The sequence below is a fragment of the Chiloscyllium plagiosum genome, unplaced genomic scaffold, assembly GCF_037043375.1.
Source record: "Chiloscyllium plagiosum isolate Xiang-an unplaced genomic scaffold, Cpla_swu_hap1 HiC_scaffold_2, whole genome shotgun sequence".
In the NCBI taxonomy this organism is placed as follows: Eukaryota; Metazoa; Chordata; class Chondrichthyes; order Orectolobiformes; family Hemiscylliidae; genus Chiloscyllium; species Chiloscyllium plagiosum.
The window spans coordinates 126,663,637-126,680,039 of record NW_028270140.1 but is presented as its reverse complement, the minus strand read 5'-3'; the positions used below and the strand labels follow the sequence as shown (position 1 = coordinate 126,680,039).

Sequence of the window (16,403 nt, the reverse complement as noted above, 5' to 3'; positions counted from 1 at the left end):
TTTGTATGTGTTGGGGTGGTTGCTGGTGTAGTTAAGTATTTGGTCAGTTTTTGTCGGTTTCCTGTATACGCAGGTTTGTAGTTCTCCGTTGTCCGTTCTTTCAACTGCGACGTCCAGGAATGCAAGTTTGTTGTCGGTTTCTTCCTCCTGGGTGAACTTTATGCCTGTGAGGGTGTTGTTGATGATATTAAATGTCTCTTCTATCTTGTTTCGTTTTGTGATGACAAAGGTGTCATCTACGTAGCGGACCCAGATTTTTGGTTTGATGGTTGGTAGGGCTATTTGTTCTAGTCTTTGCATTACCGCTTCTGCTATGAATCCTGATAGCGGAGATCCGATGGGTGTGCCGTTGGTTTGTTTGTAGACTATGTTGTTGAAAGTGAAGTGGGTGGTGAGGCACAGGTCCACTAGCTTCATGATATTTTCGTTGGTAATGTGATTGGTGGTTGGTGTGTGTGTGATGGTCTCTTCTAAAAGTGTGGTAAGTGTTTCCTTTGCCAGGTCGATGTTGATGGAGGTGAATAGTGCTGTTACGTCGAATGAGATCATTGCTTCCTCTTCCTCTGTTTTGGTGTTTTTGATGATTTTTAGGAATTCCTGGGTGGAGTGCATGGAGTGCTGTGACTCTTCTACTAGGTATTTCAGTCTTGCGTGTAATTCTTTGGCCAGTCTGTAAGTTGAGACAATCCTTGTATGTAGTTATACATCTACTGAAAGTGGGAAGGCATATAATAACTAGTATTGTGCTGAAGCTAGTAGAAGTAAGCATGGATGCCAAAATGAAGTTGAAATAACAGCCAAATTTCATACATTGCCAAACCATTGCTAAAGTTGAGCATTGGGGAATCAGTCAGGATAGCAACCATCAGGATTTAACAAGGGTCAACCCCAATGGTAACTTGTGACCTGCATATAGCAGTTGTCACCTTGATCGTGGAAGTGAATGACCAGATATGCCATTGCAACCACAGTTACATGCCACAGCTTTTGGAGTTGATCCTTTAATGCAGATGGCCCATCAGGAAAATGAGAACCTTTCAACTGGAGACTGCAGATCAACTATCAGTCCCAGTGTCCACAGCACTCCAACATCAGAAGTGGAACAGCAGCAATAACAAACGACACAAGAATGGTACCTACGGGGAAGGAACATTACTCATGTGAACAGCCAATGATAATGCACAAGCATATTTTAACAAACTGGCATAATTTAAAGATTGTTGATGTATTTACAGAGAATGATAAGAATAGCTAATTGCTAATTATTCAGAACAGTTGAGTGCAGAAATAGTTAATTATGGTAAATCACAATGTAAATGATAGTGTATGCATTTTGTTTTAGTTTTTCTTCTTGCAAAGGGCAATGTTTGAGATAGAAATGAAATATTGTACTAATGTGTATTACTATTATGCTTTCTGGCTGGTTATGGTTATGTGACCTCTACCACGGCAGACATCATTTTACAGACAGTACAGTAAAGACATAGTACAAGTCAGCCTGTTGTCCTTCAAGCTTACAACATAGAGATTATAATAAACCATTTAGAGACAGTAGATTGGTTTCATCTGGATCATTGCATCCAGTTCTGGGCATCCCATTTCCAAAATAAATTTGGAGGCAGAGTAGATGTGGAGAAGTTTCTCATTAATGGAAGGTTGAGAACCAGAGGTCACCGATTGAAGATGATTAATGAAGGAGCCAACGGTGAAATGAGGGAAAATACTTACATAGTGGATGGTTATGATTTAGAATATATTGCCTGTGTGTGTGGTGGCCACAAATTCAGTCATGACTTTCAAAAGAAAATTGGACTGGTGTTAGACAGAGTTAGACCGAACAGAGAGGATGTGGGGACTAATATGGGGAAGGGCTGGAGTGGGTACAAGAAGAGAATTGAGGTTGGAAAACTTTAGAGTGGAGATTTGCTCTAGGTGAGTTGCTTTTGCCACGAGCCAACACACAATTTGATGGGCTGAATAAGCTCATTCTGTGCTGCAACCATTCTCTGATTAATGGATTTTATGAGCTGTTGAAAAATGAAATAATTAACAAATTGTAAAACTGGATCCATCATCTTGTTAAACAGTAAAGCCCAGGTTACATAGTGCGAATCCACCAACCTTTGCTAGTAATGGCTCCACTTGATCAGATGATCTACCATTCTTTCTTCGAAGTGCTAAGACTGTTCAGAAAGGAAAATTCTCATGAATGACAAAAAAAAAGCACCACAACCCCAAATGGCAAATTTATCAAAGCATTTGTACCCAACTAGAGTCCCTTTGGAAAGTTTAGCTAATTTGGGAGCCCAGTTTAAAATGTTTATAGTTAATGAAATGGCAAAATTTGAAGGCATGCCTTAGCAATGCTTTTAAGCGACCCTCATGAATGCTTTGCGCTGAAGTGTTCACTGTGATTGAAAAGATGCAGAGTATCATGACACCTTAGATTTTGGCCAAGTAGGTGTATAAATCCTGCCTTGATTTGGTTTTGATGAGATAGTAAATGAAACCACATTTCCTTTCTCGGATCATGCTAAATTTTCTTTACCCAGGGTTAATTTTAGAACAGGTGTATGAATTAATGAAAGACGCACTAATAGTAGAAATCTTTAAAATGTAGTGACATGTTATTACCCAGCAATTCATCCAATTGAGAAATTATTGGCAGTTAAAGGGTCTTAAAAAGCAAAGCTTTCTTTTGCATTATGCATTTACTCTTTTCCCAAACAACAAATGTAAATCTATTTAGCTTTAATTACTGCCATTGTTTCTGTTGGTGAAAATGCAATTCCAGATGACATTTGAAGCAGAGGAGTGAATGCCGTACAATTGAATTTTTATTCAACATTATAAATAAAAGATACCCAGAACAGTAAACATGCTGGATCAAGAGAACCAGTTTTCATGTTCTCTGTCAAGGGTCATTGTAAGTTGACTGTATAGTCCTAATAGTTCTTTTCTGTAATAATGTACATATTGAATCATGGACTAATGCTGTAAATCCCACTTGCAGGTTTTCTGAAGTGTTTCAACTTTTATATACATTAAGTAAATTTCCAATAAACGCAGTCACCAGTAGAAATATTTTAAAGCTGAGATCTAGATGCTGGAAATCTGAAACAGAAATTACTGGAGAAAAAAGAGTTAACGTTTCCAATCCAGTGACCTTTTCCGACAGAAATAAATTTTCTGGGCTGAGAATGTTGTTCTATGAGGAGAGATTAATTAGACTAGGCCACATTCTCTTGAATTTAGAAGAGTGAATTGTGAGAAGAATAGAAAGGTGATCTGGCTGAAATATTTAATATCTTATGGAGCTTGACAAGACAGGTGCTGCGCAAATGTTTTCCTGGCTAGGAAACTGGAATAAAAGTTTGCGGTTTCACAATGTGAGGACAGGTACTGAGGACTGAGGTATGAAGACGTATTGACTCTGATAGATTTGCATTAAAACAGGTGAATATTTCAAAGAATGGAAACCAATTATCAATTGCTCAGATGAGTCAAGAAGAAATGGCTATTGAACTTGGCTATTTGGTCCTTTTGAGCTAGATCTGCTAGTCAATACAATCAGTGCTGATCCAGCTGGTATCTGCATATCCCTTGATTCTCTGAATACTCTGAAATCTATTGACCCCTGTCTTGAATATATTCAATAACAATCCATAGTTCCCTCGTATGGAAGATTAGGAAGAACAGTTGAATGTTGTCAGATAAAATCAGCGTAACTCCGTATCCTTAAATATGATTCCCAATCCTGTACTGTTTCGCCAAAATGAAATGCTGAGTAACATTTAAAAAAAAACTAACCTCCATTAATTTTTAAGGTTTGAAAAAGTAAATCGAAGAGCTTACTCCAATTTCCAACTCTTCCAGGCACTGTCTCATGTGTAGAACATCAGCTGAAGAGTTTATCCAATGCTCTTGGTATTCTGGAAGCAATCCACTGTAAAACTTTCACTGCACAAACCACCTTTCACCTTAGACTGTGATCTTGGGCATCCTTAGCTATATGTGAACCATGGGAATAGCATATATAGATTATCGTAAAATTGAATTTCGCTGACCTGATGTAACTACACAAGACAGGAAATGATTGATGATTGGTCAATTAAGCTTGTTTTCTGTGTTGAGTTCAAAACGTTCCATTATTGTGCAAATACATTTTCCTCAGTCCTCCCTTTTACGAAATGGGTTTTATTTGTGGTCACTTGGTTGGTTTGTAATATTGAGTTGACAGTCTTTCAGGTTCATGCTTATCAGTTCTGATCTAATTAACAAACAAAAAGCCCAAAAATTTCCAATTCATCTAGATCTTGGATCATCCATAACCAAATTCTAGGTGGGGTAGATTTCTGACTTGGTTGGATTCATGTGGTTTAACCCAGAAAATAGTGTCCTCTAAAGTAATCACGGTATCCCAGGACCTTTTAAGAATCATTAATCAAGAAAATGATAACTCGAGTGGCCACTTTGAATTGAACTAAAATCTTCCCAACTTAATTTAACTTTCAAGGTGGCTAACCACAATGATTTAAAATGAGTTATGGTCTTGGCTTTGTTTATTTGTCATGAGTCTGCATTCTTGTGTGAATATCTTTTATACCTTGACTTTTCCAGTTAAGTTGCTATTGTTTCAATTCCATAATGGAATGTTAGATTCCCTTTCAGCCATGTATTTTAAGAAAAGAGCATGGAAATAACTAGGTGAAGTGCTAACATAGTTAAAAATAACAAGAATTGTACAGCATCTCAAACATATTAAAGCTGGTCAAGTTGCTTTACGTGGATATAATGAACAGAAATTGACTTCAGGCTTAGGGAGGAGACAAGATATAGCTTTAAAATGTTTGGCCATAGAGGTCAGTTTTAAGTTGAGTCTAAAAAATGAGAGGTGAAGGGGTTTCAAGAAGAAATTCAGAGTTTGGGATCTAGGCATGTGAAACGCTGTTTGAAAAATTTGGACAATGGATGTGGAAGAATATAGAGTGTTGTGGGCTTATCACTGGGCAGAATTAATAATCCCATAGTCATTTTACTTTGAGTTTAGAGAAGCTGTCCAAACTATTGCTATCTTATTATCCTGGGTGTTTGGAATATACTCTGGGCAATTTGTCTGCTTGTGATAAATTACTGAACTGCAAAGCTGAAATGTCACCTTCTGATTGTTCATCTTTTATTTCTGAGGTAACCAGACTTTCCTTGACAGGATATTTGTTGCTTGTCAGAAATGAGAATTTACAACAACAACAAAAAATTCAAGGAATATAGGATGATTGAGTGAGATATTAATTAATTTTTTTTATTCACCCTTGGAATGTGGGTTTTACTGGCTGGCCAGCATTTATTACCCATCCCTAGTTGCCCTTGTGAAGGTGGTGGTCAGCTGCCTTTTTGAACCACTGTAATCCACATCCTGTAGGTTGACCCACAATGCTCTTCGGAAGAGAATTCCAGGATTTTGACCGAGTGACCGTGAAGGATCTGTGCTATATTTCCAAGTCAGGGTGATCAGTAGCTTGGAGGGGAACTAGAAGGTGATGGAGTTCATATGTACTATCTGTCCCTGTCCTCCTCGATGGAAATAGTTGTATGTTTGGAAGGTGCTGTCTGAGGATCTTTGGTCAATTTCTGCAGTGTATGTTGTAGATGATGTGCACTGCTGCGACAGAGCATCAGTGGAGGAGGGAATGGATGTTTGTGAAGGTGGTTCCAATCAAGCGGGCTGCTTTGTCCTGGATGGTGTCAAGCTTCTTGAGTGTTGGAGCTGCACCCATCCAGGCAAGTGGGGAACATTCCATTCCTGACTTGCAGATAGTGGCGAGGTTTTGAGAGTTAGGTTTTGAGATAGTTGCCGCAATATTCATAGCCTCTGACCTGCTCTTGTAGCCATTGTGTTTATGCGCCAAGTCCCTTTGAGTTTCTGGTCAATGGTAACCCCCAGGATATTGAAGTGGAGGATTCAGTGATGCTAATACTATTGAATCTCAAGGGGTGTTAGTTAGATTGTCTCTTATAGGAAACAGCCATTGCCTGGTATTTATGTGGTATGAATGTTACTTGCCACTTGTCACCCCAAGCCTGGATATTGTTCAGATCTTGTTGCATTTGGATGTGGACTGCTTCAGTACCTGAGAAGTCATGAATGATGCTGAACATAGTGCAATCTTCGGGAAGCTTTCCCACTTCTGATCCTCTGATGGAGGGAAGGTAAAAAAAAAAAGAATTTACATTATTCAGTTTATAACTGAGCAAAAAATAATGATCGGTGGCATTGTGGCTTTGGAAAAGGATTAAATTTAGACAGATGCTAAAGTACTATTTTTAAATTAATATAGATGTTTTCAATATCGTTGTATTTTAAAGTCATAGTCATGGAGATGTACAGGACGGAAACAGACTCTTTGGTCAACTCATCCATGCCAACCAGATATCCCAACCTAATCTCGTCCTATTTTCCAGACTCTGTTTGTTGAATATTTTGAGAATATTTCTATTAGCCTGAGATGGGAAGGAACAGTGCAAATCATCCAAATAAAATAGATATTCTGTTTTTATTATCAGACCTCCGGATAATCGTTAAAGAATCTTTACTGGAAAATTTAAGAATGATTTGGCCTTGCTACTGACTGAAATGACTTCTTTATTTATTTTATTATATTTTTACTGTGTTCCTTTAGGAACCAGCTAGAATGGTTGCTATTTCAGTGGCAGGAGGAATAAAATTTAATTAAACAAAGGAAACACTTAGAGGAACACTTTCCAGTCAAGGGGGCAGTGTAAAACTGGCATGTTGTCTAAATTCTTTGATAATTGAAATCATTTGACTGTCATGTGGGTAGACAGTGGGAAACGGCATGACTTTTACAGGCAGATGGTTAGAACTTGTATAAGTCATAGTAAGATTTGTACTAATGCTTTAATATTGCCTTAAAGCAATTTTGGAAGCCTATTGAAGCAAAACTGTTAGGTTTAACAAGTTGGGTCATGGTCATGCAACCTGTGTGCACTTTAGAACTTTTCTCCCCAGTTTTTACTTGGGGCTAATAGAGGACAGATATAGATAAACATTTGCGCACAAAGCTCCTTTGTCACTGTCCGCAGTGCAACCAATAGCAAGACACATTGTAGCTTCAGTCTACTGACTGCCCACTTCTAGGTTTGCAATCTCAGTGTTGTTTCAGTGTAGCCAACTCTCTGGTGTTACTGCTCACTGGTGCAGTCAGTATTTGCATGCATTGAAAAGGTTTTGGTTGTGAAGCTTGAATATTCTCTGAAGTCAACCTTTAGGGAAATTGGTTTCTGAATAGCATGTTTTTTTCTGCAAATAAAGGAAACAAAAGACCTGGCATTAAATTTTATAAGAAGTACTAGTTAAACAGAATGTCTAGTTCTTTGTTTTGTCGATTCAAAGGAGGTTCCTGATTAGATATGGAAATTAATTAGCAAATTTGAATTTTATTATGAGTGACAAGTATTTGATTCATAGTTTAAGCCTGACTCCTGAGAAGTGAGGCAGCTTGCCTGTTTCCACTAATTTGTAGTGAGCTTTCTGTTCTTTTGACAGCAGTTTGTATGCGTGTAGCACCTTCACAATATTAAAATATCCCCAGACACTTCATCAGAACATTGATGAACAATGCTGAGCCACATAAGCAGGAGGTAGATATTAAGGAACAACTTGAAGAAAGTGAGGTGAAGAGGTTTAGGGAGGGGATTCCAGAGATTAGAAACATACACAACTGCCCTTGGTGGAGCAATTAAAATGTGGGATGCTTAACTGGACAGAATTAAAGGAGGAGCTGATGTTTTGAAAAGCAGTTCTTAGGGAATCTGAGAATAATTCCATGTAGTAAGATTAAATTTGCTTTCCTGGCAGAATGTAAGAAACCTAAAGTTGGCATTGTGGGAAGGAGAATTGTAGCTGGACAATCGCTTAAGGAAAACATTGTTGAGCATTTGTCAGCTACCTTGTACAGCTTCTGATGATTGCAGCTTGTATCCTGATCATTATACGTAAACCTAACCAGGACAGCCTGTAGGTATAGATGTGTATCTTTTAAGCAACAAATCTCATAAATTTTCAGCATTCAACTGTCAAAATCCATCATACTTGTCAGCTTGTAACTCTGAATCATGGAGGAGTACCAAACTGAGTTAGAAATCAAATCCAGTATGCCCATAAAGGTTGGTACAGCTGTCTACCCATAACAAATATCTTCCCATATATTTTCTTGCCCTTTTGCCTCCATGTAGACTAAGTGAGCCTATGAAGATGAATAATAGTGCTAAACAATTAGTAATAGGCTGAAATGAGTAGTGTCCATAATGGGAACAGCACTGATTGGGCACTGGCTCAAAGGGCTAATGAGCCTATTCCTGATGCATTGTCCAAGAGCACAAAGGGAGATGTGAAGAGGCTGAATGGGCACTTGTGTTTATCTGCTTGACAAATTAAATGTAGAGGAGATGTTTCCCCTTGTCGAGCAATCTAGAATGAGAGGTCACAGTTTTAGGATAGAGCCTAGCAAATTTAAGAGAGATGAGAAATTTCTTCACTTGGAGGGTTGTGAATCTGTAGAAATCACTGCCCTAGAGTGTGGAGGATGCTGGGATATTGAGTAAATTTAAGGAGGGGTTAGTGATGGGTTGAAGGGTGAGAGTCAGCAGGCAGGAGAGTGGAGTTGAGGCTGAGATGAGATCAGCCATGATTGTATCAAATAGCGATGCGAGCTTGAGGGGCTGAATTGCCCACTCCTGCTCCCAGGTTTTATGTTCTTCCAAATGTGAAACTGGAAACTTTTCACTTTTTTATCTGTCTACTGCAAAATTCACCAATGTCTTTTCTTTCTCCCTTTCAGTTTGACCACATCTTGTACCCACCATCCTTTCCATTTCGCAAGTCCAGCAATCCTGATGTTTCTTTTGGTACAGGAAAGGCCTTGAAATATAAGAGACAGCTAAGTGAAGATGCAAAGTACTTGAGAAGAGGCAGTTTGGGAGGAGCTTTGACAGGTAAGTTAAAAAGAAATCCTTTTTAAAATTCAACAGTGCTTTGGAAATACTTGTGTAATTATTTACTTGTTATATGATAAATTTTGGAAAGGGTTTGTGTTTGCTTCTATGGTAATTTTGTTTTATGACTGAGAATACTCCACTGTAAAGGTTTATTTTGAATTGAATGATAATCTTTATCCAGATGTTATTTACCTGATTGTTTATTTTATAGAAGTGGAATGTTTGCCTACTTTTGTAGAGTTTAATCCACACTTTTTCATTCATCCAGTCGTTTTAATATAATGGAATTTTGTTTGCGTGGATATCTAATACCTCACAAGCACACATTATTGATACAAATCTTGTTTGTTTCTTAGTCAAGAGTGTGGTGCTGGAAAAGCACAGCGGTCAGGCAGCATCCAAGGAGCAGGAGAATCGACGTTTCGGGCATGAGCCCTTCATCAGGAAGGGCTTATGCCCGAATCATTGATTGTCCTGCTCCTCGGATGCTGCCTGCCTGGCTGTGCTTTTCCAGCACCACACTCCTGTGTCTGATCTCCAGCATCTGCAGTCCTCACTTTCTCCTTGCTTGTTTCTTAGATTAGGACAGGTTGTTTTCCCCGAGGACCAAAGAGCATAATCTCAGAGTAAGGGGTTACCCTTTAAAAGAGTAATGAGGAGGAGGTTCTTCTCAGAGTGTAGTGAATCTATGGAATGTTTTCCTGCAGAGAGCTGTCATCTCTGGGTCATTAACTATATTCAAGGACAGAATTTTAAGTAGTAAGGAAATCAAAGGTAATGGGGTTGAGGTAGGAAAGCAGAGTTGAGGACTGTTAGATCAGCCATGATCTTATTGAATGGTGGAATGGACTTGCTGGGCTGAATGGCCTATTTTTGCTCGTACATATTATCATCATTAGAGTTGAATTGCTGTTCCACTTGCATCTGTTCACAGTGCAAGAAACTAAACAGCTCTATAACTATTCAGATCAAAGAATCCTCACCAAAATATGCAGAGTCCAAACCAGGAAATATAAAGTCAGTAATGTGAAAGAGATTAATATCTAGAGAAAAACAGGTGGGATTAGCAGAGACAAATAAAAGAGACTAACCGAAAATGTTTGAAAAAAAGTAATTCTCTGTCATAACATGACATGTTATGATATAACATGTATTAGCAATTTTTGAGAAGATTTGTAGTTCAGGTCGATAAGTCTGTAAGTTAGCTCGCTGAGCTTGAAGGTTTGTTTTCAGATGTTTCGTCACCATGACTAGGTAACATCATCAGTGAGAGTCTCTGCTGAAGTGCTGGTGGTATGGCCCGCCTCTCTCTCTTTATATTTTCAAGGGAAAGTAGATGGGGTCTAAATTGATGTGTTTATTGAAAAAAGAACCGGAAATGACATGAGTCACCTTAAGAAACCAAGGCCTATAAATAGAGAGGTGGGACATACCACCAGCACTTCACCAGAAACTCTAATTGATGATCTTCCCCAGTATAGTGACGAAAAGTCCAAAAAACAAACCTTCAAGCTCAGCAAGCTAACATACATACATATAACATGTATCTCCAGACGTGTTCTGTTTCAATACAATTGAGGTGGGATGTTAATAGTTCTCATTGCTGGATTTGCATGTTTTGCTCTTGACTTTTCTTTGTAACTTTTCCTTTCACTTGCCTCTCCCATGATCTATTTTCTTTTCCTTCTCTCCTAAAGTGTTGCTGAGCTGCACTTTGACAGAACCACTCTCATTCTGATACCTCCTTCTAATTTGTTAATTGCATGTGTGAACCTACATTGCCATCTGTGTATTCCATGTTTACATGTGCTGGGAAACAGTCTAGGATCACAGGTTAATCCTAGCTCTACCTCACCTGAATACAATGAGGCCACAGTTAAAAATCTCAACACCAGGTTATAGTAACCACCTGATGAAGCAGCAGCGCTTCAAAAGCTAGTGCTTCCAAATGAACTTGTTGGACTATAACCTGGTGTTGTGATTTTTAACTTTGTCCACCCCAGTTCAACACTGGCGTCTCCAAACAATAAGGTCAGTTGATGTCTGCAAGCCTATGAGAAGCCACACTAATTCAGCATGCATCTGGAATAGAGCACTCCAACGGTACTGTGGTACTGCTGAGAACCATATTTTTTGGGTTTCTACTTCTTGTGTAGAAAACTGTTAATTATCTGACTTGTTGAGAAATTCTTATCTGCTGTTATTTAAAGGATGTCAAAACAAATATTCAGATTCAGCTTGAAAAAATGCTGTTCTGCTTTTCAAGAGAAGTGTTTTATTTGCTCAGATTGACCACAGTCAAACCTTCTTTTTAAACTTCAGGAAAATACCTTCTTCCACCCGCTTCCACACAGCTTTCGTGGCAACAGGCATTGGAAACGACAAATCTCATTCGCATGCACAGTCAGACACTGGGTCAGTCAGCTCCTTCCCTCACTGCTAGTTTGGTAAGTGTACCTTCTCTAGCTTTGTGCATATTTGAAAAATGTAATCGAATCATCATCTCTAACGTATTTGTAAAATGTATTAGAATGAATCATGGATAGATTTGCCAAAGTAGTGTAAAATAATAGAGCATTAAAAGCTATTCAATTTATTTTTTTTTTATCTGTTCTGTTCCTTCCCCGGCCACTGCCACCGCTTCCCTATATCACCCCACCCTTCCTCTGATTTATTTTCACCAAAGTGGTGCACGATACCAAAAAGATTCCATTTCTGTGTGTGATGTGCATGTCTATTTCTCGACCTTCCAGGAAGGGTGTGTTCCTCGACCTTCCAGGAAGGAGAGTTTAACTTGGTACTGTTGGCATCAGTGTGAGCTTACAGCATGTATGTGTTACAGTGGCTGGGACACTGCTTTGCTGTCCACTAGCACAGAGACTGCCAAAGGACAGCTCAGTGTGGAGACTTCAGAATTATAAACATGTATCCTGTGGCTTGAAAAAAAAAAGTCACAACAAGCCAGAGACTTTGACATTACAAGAAACTGATGAATACTGTTGGTTGGTAATACTGAAAGAAATGAATTTCACCAAAGGTGCTGCTTTAAGGAATTGGATCCACATGCTTAAAAATGTGAAAAGAAATGTATAGATCAAAACCTGAAACAAGAGATCAGTATCAATAAAATATTATTTAATTCTGTTCCTTTTGGGTTGTCTTCATTTTAATTGGACCTATTTCATATTCCCTTCTCTTTGCTTTTTAACCTTGAAAATATGAAATGTGAAATGCATTATTGCTATTTTGTCCAACATTTTTCCAACACCTTTAAGTTTCTAAATGTAAATGTTTATAGGGGAGCATTTCTCTTGGGCAGTTTCAGTTCAAGCTTATTAATGAGTCCTCCATCAGATCTGTGCTGATTATTCCCAGGTTAAATAAGCTGCTTAGATTCATATGACCTGAGACTAGCTGGCCTGATCTTGGTCATGTGGTTTCAGAAAATAACTTCAAATTAAAGCACGAAAGTAGAAGAATGGGTTTAAATGAATGCACTGGAGCACAAGGGTCAGAAAGGTCTCGTATGCAGAGAGTAATACATTGAATGGACTCCTGAATAGCAGAAGCTAACTATGAAATAAATTATGGTGGTGGAAAGGGAATTTCTTAATGTGCCTTTGAAAATCTGAAAAGATTCACGATTTAAAACAGGATCACATAGGAATTCATGATGTAGGGGGTAACATAGAATGATAGAATTCTACAGGACAGAAGCAGCCCTTTGACACATCAAGTCTGTACTGCTAAAGCAACTCTAAATCTAAACCTGTCCCACCTTCCAGCTCTAGGCCCATAGCCATGAATGTTATGACATTTCTAAGTGTCATTGAAGTAGTTTTAAAGGCCTCAACTACCCTCCTAGGCAGTATGTTCCAGATTCCCACCGTCCTGTGGCTGAAAAAGCTTTTCTGTAAATCCCCTCTAATCTTCCTGCCTTTTACCTTAACATTATGCCCCTTGTTATTGACCCTTCGACTAAGGGGAGCAGCTGCTTTCTGTCCACTTTGTCCGTGCCCCTCAATGTAACGCACCTCAGTCAGGAGCCCCCCTCAACCTGCTCTGCTCCAAAAAAAAACACCTGAGCTATTCAGCTTCTGTTCACAGCTAAAGTGCTCCATCCCAGGCAACATCCTGGTGAATCTCCTCTGCACCCATTCCAGTGAAGTCATATTCTCCTTATGATGCAGAAACCAGAACTGCACACCGTACTCCGGCCGTCACCTCAACCACATCTTACACAGCTCCAACATAACCTCCAGGTTCTTATAATCTATGCCTGAGTTGATAAAGACAAGTGTCCCATATGCTGCCTTAACTACCTTATTAACCTTTCCTGACCCCTTCCATGATCTGTGAGCAAACGCCCATGACCTTTCTGTTCCTCTGAGCTTCCTCGTGTCCTGACATTCATTGAGTCCTCTCTTGTCAAAACCAAAAACCTACCAACAAGGCAGGATCTAACCATAATTCTTTGACACTCAATGGCATTTTTATTGCTGGATTGCCTACTGTACTAAACCTTGGGGGAAACTAAGCTGAGCTAGCTATATAGGTACTGTGGCCACAACAGCAGGTCAGAGGGTAGCAATCCTGCAGTGAGTAGCTCACCCCCTGATTCCTGCCCACCACTGTGAGGCAGGGTCATGATGAGGGTGGGCAGACGAGAAGAGAGATTGTAGAAATTAAAAGTTAGTGATTTAGGAAAATGAGCCTACATTCTCTAGATTTTCGAAGAATGAGAAGTGATGTCATTAAGACCAACAGAATAATTAGAGGATTTGACAGGATAGACACAAATACACTGGTTAGAGGATATTCAGCACCAGGGGGGACACTTTCAGAGCAACTGGGAAATTATTTCAGACTGAGATGAAGAATTGTTTTACTCAGAGGCTTATGAATCTTTGTAATTCCCTATGTGTGAGGGCTTGGTCATTGATTGTGTCTAAAGTAGAGATTAGTATTTAGAAAACCATCAATCACATAAAGGATTATGGGACTAGTGTAGGAAAAAGGCAATGAATGGATTATCAGCCGTGAATGGTGGCTTAAGCTTGATAGGCTGAATGGCTTATTTCTGCTCCTATGTTTGTATATGTCCTTTAATACAGCACAGAAATAGGCTCTTTGAACCAAATAGCTCATGCTAGTGTTTGTGATCCTCTCAAATCTCTTCCCACTTTTCACACAAACCCACCATTGTAACCGTGCATTCCTTCTTCCTCTCATGCTACCCTTGTTTCCACTTAACTGAACCTATACTGTTCAGTTCAACTATACAGTGGGCTCCACATTCTGATCTCGCTTTGGGTGAAGAAACTTCTTCTGAATTCCATCTTAGGTTTCTTATTCGCTATCTTACATTAATGACCTTTGATTATGATGTTTGCAACAAAGGAAACATCCTCTGTCTATTCAATCTATTAATGTCTTTTATAATTAAGGCCCCTATTCAGCCACCTCTCAGTCACTCTTTTTAAAGTGTGAAGAGACCAAGCCGGTCTATCCTTTTCTGAAATGTATACTGTTGCATTGCTGGCATCATCCATGCAAATCTGCTGCACCTTCAGTACGTCCATATCCTTTTTCTAAAGTGGCAACTAGAAATGCACAAAGTGCTCCGACTGTCATCCAACCAAGGTTTGATGCAGATTTTGCATAAATTCCCTAGTTTTCATCTCTGCCCCGCTGTGTCGAACTGGATAACGTTTCCGAGATAGGCAAAGACACGGTAGAATTTAAGGAAAGGATGGAAATTTTAAAACTAGGTGTGTTAATTTACTGGAAGCCAGTGTAGGCTAGTGAGCACAAGGATGATGGGCGTAAAGAATTTGGGTTAGGACATGGAAGAGCAGAGTTTTTCCCTCTTGCTTCGGTTAGTTCAGAAATTTAATTGATCTGGCTGAAGTAAGTTGAGGAAATGTAATTACAGGACTGTATGAGGATTACAAAGTGGTAATGTTTTCTCAACCATTATTAGTGTTGGATATCATTTTTAGTTCCCTGGGAAGAAATCAAGTAATCGATCCAGGTGTTGTTCTTGTGAAACTTGGTTCCTAACAGTATTGATTTGTTGTTCAAAGTTCTGTTCCAAGGCATGAAGGTACAAAAGACCGGTTCAATAATTTTTGAGGCAGTGTATCCAGTCATTGCTACCATCTTTTATCATGATCAGAACTCACAACACCAGGTTACAGTTCAACAGGTTTATTTGAAATTGCATATTTTTGGAGTGCCGCTCCCTTATCAGGTAAAGTTGACTCGATCAGATGAAGAAGCAGCACTCCTAAAGCTTGAGATTTCAAATAAACCTGTTGGTGTCATGTGACTTCTCACCTTGTCCACACAGTCCAACACTGGCATCCCCACATCTTTTATCATATGATTGGTTGCCACACTGAGTTTGGGTTCAGGACAATGTTCGAGGAAAAGGCAAACTCAAGTTCTCTCTTCAGGTTTAGACTGCAAAGCAAAACTGTTTATTTTACACTGATACTACATGTAGCTGTACATGGAAATCATTGATGTACCAGGCTCTGATTTACATTCATTCTTGGTGCTCTGAGTTACGTAAGATAACGATCGTCTTATCTTGTATTCTTATAATTTTGCATGCTATTATGAAATCACCCCTCAATCTGCTTGATAAACAGTTCCAATGTCTTCAATCTAACTATGTAATTGAAACTCTGCATTCCTGGAATAGATCGTTTGCTCCTTCTCTTTGTCTTCACATCTTTCTGAAAGCGTGGTACCCAGAATTGGCAATTAATTTGGCTGAGGCCAACTGAATGTTCTATGATTGTTTAACTTAAGTTCCATGCTGTTATATCAATGTCCTTGTTAATAAAACCTGTTGGATACAGTAAGCTTTATTAACCATGCTCTCAACTTGCAGATCAATGATTTATCTATGTACACATCAATTTATTTATTTATTTCCAGTTTTTTTTTTGTCCAACTTTCAAGTTCCCTGTCAGTTGGATTTAGGAACACAAGTAAGCAATTCAGCCCCCTTGAGCCTGCCCTGCCATTTGATAAGATTACGGCTGATCTTGCTGCTGCCATAACTCTATTTTCCCATTCCTTGGCTCCCTTTACTATCAAAAATGAAACTGTCTCAGCCTTGAATAGATTCCATGATCCAGCCTCCGTACATAGTAGGTAATAGAATTCCACAAACTAACGATGCCTAAGTCACTCTACTCTTTCATGTTCTTTAGAATTATGCCTTTTTTTGGGACTCTGTCTCTGTCGCTGCATTCTTCTGATCAAAATGAATCACTTTACACTATGTTAAGTTTCATCCAGCACTTGTTCACCTATTCCACCAATTTGTCTTTGTCCTTTCCTGAAGTCCTACAATATCCTCATGATTTGGA

General features: G+C 39.0%; 1 protein-coding gene across 4 annotated transcripts in view; it reads left to right on the top strand.

Annotated features, from left to right (window-relative positions):
- LOC122558001 (microtubule-associated serine/threonine-protein kinase 4-like) overlaps nucleotides 1-16,403 on the top strand; it is a 475,290-nt gene that overhangs the window by 108,566 nt on the left and 350,321 nt on the right. For all 4 annotated transcript variants that reach the window (XM_043706362.2, XM_043706358.2, XM_088000634.1 and 1 more), the window contains exons 3-4: nucleotides 8,862-9,015; nucleotides 11,341-11,465. In XM_043706362.2, coding sequence (XP_043562297.2) covers nucleotides 8,862-9,015; nucleotides 11,341-11,465 — 279 coding nt within the window. The remainder of the gene's footprint in view (nucleotides 1-8,861; nucleotides 9,016-11,340; nucleotides 11,466-16,403) is intronic.